This window comes from Poromitra crassiceps, assembly GCF_964638095.1.
Source record: "Poromitra crassiceps genome assembly, chromosome: 14".
Lineage (NCBI taxonomy): Eukaryota > Metazoa > Chordata > Actinopteri > Beryciformes > Melamphaidae > Poromitra > Poromitra crassiceps.
In genome coordinates this window covers 9,441,586-9,450,220 of record NC_139633.1, presented here as the reverse complement: position 1 = coordinate 9,450,220, position 8,635 = coordinate 9,441,586, and the positions used below count along the sequence as shown (strand labels likewise).

The following is an 8,635-nucleotide window of genomic DNA, read 5'->3' as shown; positions in this document are numbered from 1 at the left end:
GCTACCAACAACAATTATGAATCTGCAAATTCCTGACAAAGTCCCTTCTGGTTCTGTGTTGCCACTTGCTGCTGCCAGCGAGACTGGACCACGTGAGACTACCGCGTTATTTCGAATTGCACATAGGTTACGCAAAAACCACGCCCTGTGCCCGCCTACGCAGCAGTCAAGCGCCGGGATTGGCCAGGCGCTCATGCTCATGTTGGGCTCTCTGTAACAGTAACCTCGCGTGAGCCTGGCCTCCGTTCACAATTGATTTGGTCACCCTGCCTGGTTCCGGCCTAGAGCCCACCCTAGACAGGAAGTAACAGCGGATATAGCTCGTCAACTTTTACGTTAACTTGACAATTAGACACAACGTATCAGAACGGCAAACAACAAAACAAAAGATGGACGTACCGAACGAAGTTTTTGTAGAAACAATTGCGTAGGCGGGCACAGGGCGTGGTTTTTGCCTATCCTATGTGCGATTCGAAATAACGCGAGACTACCACAGGATGGAGGGCTGGACCAGAGACATATAATAGAAGAGTTGCGACATCTCTATTCACTCCAATGGACCTTTTCTTCTTTCTTTTTTTACCTCACAAAAGTTCCCGGAAGTAAGGTTCTGGATTAAGTAGCGCTGTCGAGTTGCAGCAAAATGGACCGTTTGGATGTCCTACTTTGAAAGGGTCAGACATTTAAAGAATCAAATTGTATATTATCAGCTTTATTTTAAAACGTAGTGTGACCGAGCCCCCTTCCTGAATCCTGGCTACATAATATGCATTTCGGACCTCCACTGGCGCCACTCTCTTAACTAGATTGCTCTGGGCTGGACAAGAAGAGCAGGATGTTGTTTTGGCGCTTGGCGGACTTCCGCTGTTAGGCATGTGTTGTGTCAGAATAAAAGTGGAAGCGATTACTGCCCGGATGATATCCCGCGTCTCGCTCCATTTATTGTTTTCATTAACGTGAAGTTGTTGCACAGTTATTCTGCGGACAGAACCCAAGGACGCCCGGTTGCAGTACCATCAGGTAGCTAGCTCAGCTGTAGCTCAGTCGAACGCCTAAACGCTAACGTGAATGGCTTCCATACAGCCAGGAAATCGAGGAGGGAAGGTTTTGGTACACGAGGGGTATCGCTACCAAAAAAACAAAGCATCGAAAAAGAAAATCTACTGGCGATGTTGGAATCATGACTGCAATGCTTTCATCCAAACCGCCACATTTGACATAGAACAAGAAAACAACGATATCCACATCCTAAACGTGTCATGTCACAGTCACCCAAATGATATGCAAGTGATTAAGTCCAGTGCACTTAAACAGAAAATGATTGAGGCGATTGAGGTTGACCCTTCAAAACCTGTTAAAAGGGTATATGACCAGGTTGTTAGAGATGCCCAGCAGGATGAAGACGTTCCTGAATTCAGCAATGTCCGTTCAAAGCTGAATAGGAAGCGTGCCTCAATTTTCCTAAAGAACGAAAAGAGTGGCAGCAGCCATGACACCCAAATGAAAACAACTCGGATAAACTACACAAAGGTGAGACTCTATACTTTGTTGCAAATATGTTCAAACAAAATGTTTTACTGTTGTAAACAGAAGAGTGTTCAAGAACGTCAGAAAGCTTGAAAGAATGGCAAAATTCGGTCTGGAAACCTTGATGATACAGTTGCTGCCATTGTTGCTGCTAGTGCTAGCTGCTTCGAGATATGGGGTAGCCTATTGAATGGCGCTTTTACGGACACACATCTATATTTCCTATAATAACCTCTCGCACAGTTATGATGGTTGGCGTATATGTCCATGTTTATTGCATGCACGCCCGTTTAATTATGGATATAATTCTTGTATTGAGGGGAAAATGTATTTGGTAGAGTTGGAGAGCGCTTTTATTTTGGTAAACGTAACCCGGGGATTTATTTTTTGGTTCCGGGAGAGCGTCGGCGCTCCACGAAAACACGCTGCCAAGAAGCATACTGTTTATCGACAGTTCACATTTGGAACATAAGGTAAGTAACGTTAACCACACATGTCCATCATGTCATCATGTTACGTTCAAGCTGGACATTTCCCGTTTGACTGGAATTATGGAAAGTCTCAATGCAAGCTGGCAAACTGCGTCAGCGGGCTTATGTCTGTCTGGTTGTTATCTCACTTCTACGATTGGCCAGTGACTGACAATATTTTTGTAAAGGCGGGGGCTACAACCACCACGGATCTCCCCTAATTATTAACATTAAAAATAAAAATATAAAATCTCGCCAGAATGTACATCTTTCAAAAACGTACAGTTTACAGTGTGGCCATGGTGTTAATCGCTAAATGATTGGCTAAAAACGGGCTAAAACTTGAACAACACATGTGTTAACCCATTTCAGGAAATTGGTAATGAAGCATAGAGGAAATTATTAACTTTTGGTGACATCACGGTCAACTTCCGGCCTGTTGTAAGAGTGGAGCACTTGTCATTTGGGTCTTAATGGTGAATGGTTTACTTTGTCCAGGTGAGGAGAAATAGATACATGAAGAACAGAAGTGTTGGGTGGCTGGACAACCAGCTCAGACAGAGAGTGGAGCAGGTAAGACTACTTTTCCTCATCCTCCTATAATAAAATTGCCTAGGCGGGCGTTGTCTGTCTGTCACGATTTGTGCCATGTTTTGTTTCACGAACGTGACATCGGCCGAATACCACACAGCCCAGGCCTACCGACAACACACACACACACATAACACAAATGAACACCACAACATGCACACACACGGTGCCAAGACTGCGCTTTGTGTGCCCACATGCAGTGGTCATTTTTTACAGTCCGATTCGCTTTGTAGGTGTTTTAGGTCCAGACGACATTTCTCATCTCTAAACAAATCAGTGCACAAAGTGCACATGCCATCGTCATGTTGTCGGACTGTAAAGAACAGAAACGGAAGTCTCTACAGCAGAAACCCTGAAATATCGTCCATCGGTCCCACAGTCTTATTAGTTATCAGACTGAGAGACTCTGGGTGCCCCAGATTGAGAAACACATGGTGCCTCAACCGGGTGCAGCGGGGCATGAGGGGATGGGGAGAGAAGTGGACAATGTGATACTGTGGAGATTAAGAATATTGCAATATTTGCAAAACTGCCAGGGCAAAGTATTTAGAGGGTGCATTTTGAATTTCTGATAGCAAAACAACCCTGTCAGTCATCTTGGGCCTGTTAACTGTGAAATTCTATTTTCAGTACCTCAGGACCAGCAACAATGTGTATGTGGACATTGCAGCTATGGCACTTGATCTGCAAAGATTGTACAGGCAAGTTCATTGTACTCATTCTTCTAACATTGTACCGTTGCACAAAGTGGACCATAATACAAGGGAGTTGTTCTAACATTGTACATAGGAGTGGGCGATATGACGATCTTAGATCGTTCACGATCAGAATGGCTCCACGATCTGCCTTTCCAGACAGATCGTTAGAATCGCGCTACATGCAGCGCACATTCTATCAGTTGCATTTCTATGTCTGAAAGACGCTTCCCAAGTTGTTTTCCTCCAAAGTGCAGCAGCATGGACGACAACACGGAGGGGCAGTTAGTTTGAGAGACACACACACCCACACACACACACACACACACACACACACACACACACACACACACACTTAACCAGGGCCTGCCTTGACACGAAGGACCTCCTGTCATCCCGGGGACGTTAAAAATAGCGTCAGGGACGATGAAAATTAATTTGGGGACGGAGCCGGACGATAGCCTAAACACACGCTCTGCTCATTATGAACAGCGTTAAAAATGACATGCCACACACACACGCACACTAAACAGACATGCGGGCACTGGCAGAGAGACAAACAGGCAGATAGAGCGGAACTCATCGCGCAAAAAAGTGTCTGAATCTCGGCTGCTCTTTGTGATAGTTTGAGTTTCATTTGCTTCAGTCGGACTTTGTCAGTTATTTTAAATGCGAGGACGCATTGCTCCTAATCTAGCTGCTGCCCTCATCCTGCTGCCTCGTATTCTCAGGAGAGCGCGTTTCTGCTCCACCTTCTCTTTTCCTTCCCCCCTGCCTCTCTCTCACTGCTCAACGCTGTGTGTGTGTGTGTGTGTGTGCGCGTGCGCTTGCGCGTGTGTGTGCTGAGCCACATGTCTCTGCTCTGTCCCCACGCTCTCGCTCTGTCTGTCAGTCTCTCTCTCTCTCCATTAAATTATCAAATTGACAAATGACAATCACGCAACTCAATCGCAGATAGCCAATATATTCGTCCCATCGCCCAACCCTGCTGTAAAAATAACAGTGAACCAAGAGATAGAGTGTTTGCATGCTTGTGAACATTATTTTTTAGCACATGAATTATTGGAAACTCAGCGTAAATGAAGGACATGAAAATATTTATAAAACAAATTGTATTTTAAATTTCCATGACTTGACTAGGTTTCTCATGGCCGAACGAACCCTGCAATTAGTTTGGTTGTACTTGTACTGTTCAGTAACTTGCAAAATAGTCTTACAAACCAATATGAAAAAGAATCGTGATAGGATCGTGATCCTGCCTGAAAAAATCGTGATATATTTTTGCCATATCGCCCACCCCTAATTGTACAGTTGCACAAAGTGGACCATAATACAAGGGAGTTAGCAAGTGTTGTTGATCAGTGCCTGTTAACTGCTGTGATTTCAAGCTTTCTAAATCAGTGGTTCTCAAACCTTTTCACATCAAGGACCCCTGAAGTGACACAAATTTGACGATGGACCCCCATCTGATAAGATTTTAGCTTGTGTGATGACTCACCCACTCTCCTGACCCTGTGTCTTGAAGGAGCCTGGGGTTGGGGTCGTTAGACTCATTGGGTGGACCTGGGCCCGGTGCACTCATTGGACTTAAGAAGACCTTGAGACCATTCAGTCGCTCTCCCTCCTCACTAGCTGCATTTACATGCATACCTTTTCCTCAATCTGATTTAAATCAATCGCTTTGAAGATTTCGGTGCAACCGTTTACACAGGATGTGATTTAATATGATCTGGTGTTTACACGGGATGTGATTATGATCTGGTGTTTACACGGGATGTGATTTAATATGATCTGGTGTTTACACGGGATGTGATTTAATATGATCTGGTGTTTACATGCACCCAGAGCGCCGATATCATTGAACAACTGTGTGACATGCGCACAAGTGATGAATACAACTTGACAGGTCTGATAACTCTCGCATTGACCACGAGACGCAATTGACACTTCTCTCACACGTCTTCAAGTACATTTTCTCGCAGTGAAAAATAAATTCATATTAGAATCATACCGGTAGCCTAAAGTGTGAAGGATGCCAGACATATGGACTCTCACACGGAAACGAGAGACACGGAATCCTGATGAGAAAACATTTGGAGCTTTTATAGCCTAACTTTACTCCGTGTGGGTTTCTCGTCACCGGACGTTTGTCTGCGCGCATAGTTAAACATCTCCACTCCTCTCCTGCTGCAGCAGCAGGCAGGAGTCTCCTGCATAGTTAGAACATCTCCTCTCCTCTCCTGCTGCAGCAGCAGGCAGGAGTCTCCTGCATAGTTAGAACATCTCTCCTGCTGCAGCAGCAGGCAGGAGTCTCCTGCATAGTTAGAACATCTCCTCTCCTGCTGCTGCAGCAGGAGAGGAGATGTTCTAACTATGCAGGAGACTCCTGCCTGCTGCTGCAGCAGGCAGGAGTCTCCTGCATAGTTAGAACATCTCTCCTGCTGCAGCAGCAGGCAGGAGTCTCCTGCATAGTTAGAACATCTCCTCTCCTGCTGCTGCAGCAGGCAGGAGTCTCCTGCATAGTTAGAACATCTCCTCTCCTGCTGCTGCAGCAGGCAGGAGTCTCCTGCATAGTTAGAACATCTCCTCTCCTGCTGCAGCAGCAGGCACGAGTCTCCTGCATAGTTAGAACATCTCCTCTCCTGCTGCAGCAGCAGGCAGGAGTCTCCTGCATACTTAGAACATCTCCTCTCCTGCTGCTGCAGCAGGCAGGAGTCTCCTGCATAGTTAGAACATCTCCTCTCCTGCTACAGCAGCAGGCAGGAGTCTCCTGCATAGTTAGAACATCTCCTCTCCTGCTGCAGCAGCAGGCACGAGTCTCCTGCATAGTTAGAACATCTCCTCTCCTGCTGCAGCAGCAGGCAGGAGTCTCCTGCATACTTAGAACATCTCCACTCCTCTCCTGCTGCAGCAGCAGGCAGGAGTCTCCTGCATACTTAGAACATCTCCACTCCTCTCCTGCTGCAGCAGGCAGGAGTCTCCTGCATAGTTAGAACATCTCCTCTCCTCTCCTGCTGCTGCAGCAGGCAGGAGTCTCCTGCATAGTTAGAACATCTCATCTCCTCTCCTGCTGCAGCAGGCAGGAGTCTCCTGCATAGTTAGAACATCTCCTCTCCTGCTGCTGCAGCAGGCAGGAGTCTCCTGCATAGTTAGAACATCTCCTCTCCTCTCCTGCTGCAGCAGGCAGGAGTCTCCTGCATAGTTAGAACATCTCCTCTCCTGCTGCTGCAGCAGGCAGGAGTCTCCTGCATAGTTAGAACATCTCCTCTCCTGCTGCAGCAGCAGGCAGGAGTCTCCTGCATAGTTAGAACATCTCCACTCCTCTCCTGCTGCAGCAGCAGGCAGGAGTCTCCTGCATAGTTAGAACATCTCTCCTGCTGCTGCAGCAGGCAGGAGTCTCCTGCATAGTTACAACATCTCATCTCCACTCCTCTCCTGCTGCTGCAGCAGGCAGGAGTCTCCTGCATAGTTAGAACATCTCCTCTCCTGCTGCTGCAGCAGGCAGGAGTCTCCTGCATACTTAGAACATCTCCTCTCCTGCTGCTGCAGCAGGCAGGAGTCTCCTGCATAGTTAGAACATCTCCTCTCCTGCTGCTGCAGCAGGCAGGAGTCTCCTGCATAGTTAGAACATCTCCTCTCCTGCTGCAGCAGCAGGCACGAGTCTCCTGCATAGTTAGAACATCTCATCTCCACTCCTCTCCTGCTGCTGCAGCAGGCAGGAGTCTCCTGCATAGTTAGAACATCTCCTCTCCTGCTGCTGCAGCAGGCAGGAGTCTCCTGCATACTTAGAACATCTCCTCTCCTGCTGCTGCAGCAGGCAGGAGTCTCCTGCATAGTTAGAACATCTCCTCTCCTGCTGCAGCAGCAGGCAGGAGTCTCCTGCATAGTTAGAACATCTCCACTCCTCTCCTGCTGCAGCAGCAGGCAGGAGTCTCCTGCATAGTTAGAACATCTCTCCTGCTGCTGCAGCAGGCAGGAGTCTCCTGCATAGTTACAACATCTCATCTCCACTCCTCTCCTGCTGCTGCAGCAGGCAGGAGTCTCCTGCATAGTTAGAACATCTCCTCTCCTGCTGCTGCAGCAGGCAGGAGTCTCCTGCATACTTAGAACATCTCCTCTCCTGCTGCTGCAGCAGGCAGGAGTCTCCTGCATAGTTAGAACATCTCCTCTCCTGCTGCTGCAGCAGGCAGGAGTCTCCTGCATAGTTAGAACATCTCCTCTCCTGCTGCAGCAGCAGGCACGAGTCTCCTGCATAGTTAGAACATCTCATCTCCACTCCTCTCCTGCTGCTGCAGCAGGCAGGAGTCTCCTGCATAGTTAGAACATCTCCTCTCCTGCTGCTGCAGCAGGCAGGAGTCTCCTGCATACTTAGAACATCTCCTCTCCTGCTGCTGCAGCAGGCAGGAGTCTCCTGCATAGTTAGAACATCTCCTCTCCTGCTGCAGCAGCAGGCAGGAGTCTCCTGCATAGTTAGAACATCTCCACTCCTCTCCTGCTGCAGCAGCAGGCAGGAGTCTCCTGCATAGTTAGAACATCTCCTCTCCTGCTGCAGCAGCAGGCAGGAGTCTCCTGCATACTTAGAACATCTCCACTCCTCTCCTGCTGCAGCAGGCAGGAGTCTCCTGCATAGTTAGAACATCTCCTCTCCTGCTGCAGCAGCAGGCAGGAGTCTCCTGCATAGTTAGAACATCTCCACTCCTCTCCTGCTGCAGCAGCAGGCAGGAGTCTCCTTTATGTCAACACAGAGGGCAGAAAGAACACAGCCAGAGAGTCATCGGTTTCATCGTTTACACGATAACATTTCTCCTTGGATCGCTTTATGAAAAGGTTTAAACTACCCCTGTGCCTGTTTAAGCTGATTGAGGTGTTTATATGGAGCATTTTAAATCGGTTTGGGCTTTTAAACCTATTTCAAGCCGATTAATATGCTCCATGTAAACATGCCTAGTGATGCACCTTTTAGGTGTTTTATTACAGAAAGTGTATGGAACCCATGACCAAAATAGTCACTTAGAGAACCTCTGTTCTAAACAAGCAGCTCATACTCTGTGTTGATGCATTTCAAATCCCCAAGCTTTTTTATTTGTATTTTGATTGATTTAACAAGCTGAAAGCATTTTGATAGGCATATTGCTCAAGCAGTCATCAATCACAAGTGACCCGTGTTGGGCAAAGTTACTTAGAAACAAAATAGTTGCTTTACTTCGTTACTTGCCCTAAAATAGTAACTAGTTGCGTTACTAAATTAGTCTTTATTAAAACTAAAACGATAAACGGCACAAGCACTTTCAATTTGAATCTTCAGGTTAGATCGTGAAAGTTAACTTACAGTTAATAATAATGTTCTTATTC

General features: G+C 47.1%; 1 protein-coding gene across 3 annotated transcripts in view; it reads left to right on the top strand.

Moving 5' to 3' along the window:
- Positions 1–1,126: 1,126 nt before the first annotated feature.
- The window catches only part of nvl (nuclear VCP like), a 29,169-nt gene continuing 21,660 nt past the window's right edge, over positions 1,127–8,635 (top strand). For 2 of the 3 annotated variants that reach the window (XM_083650830.1, XM_083650829.1), the window contains exons 1-3: positions 1,127–1,530; positions 2,496–2,570; positions 3,219–3,289. In XM_083650830.1, the coding sequence (XP_083506956.1) occupies positions 1,282–1,530; positions 2,496–2,570; positions 3,219–3,289 (395 nt within the window). In that variant the 5' untranslated portion in view covers positions 1,127–1,281. Of the gene's footprint in view, positions 1,531–1,942; positions 2,001–2,495; positions 2,571–3,218; positions 3,290–8,635 lie in introns of those variants that run through there. The other variant, XM_083650831.1, reaches the window with a different exon arrangement.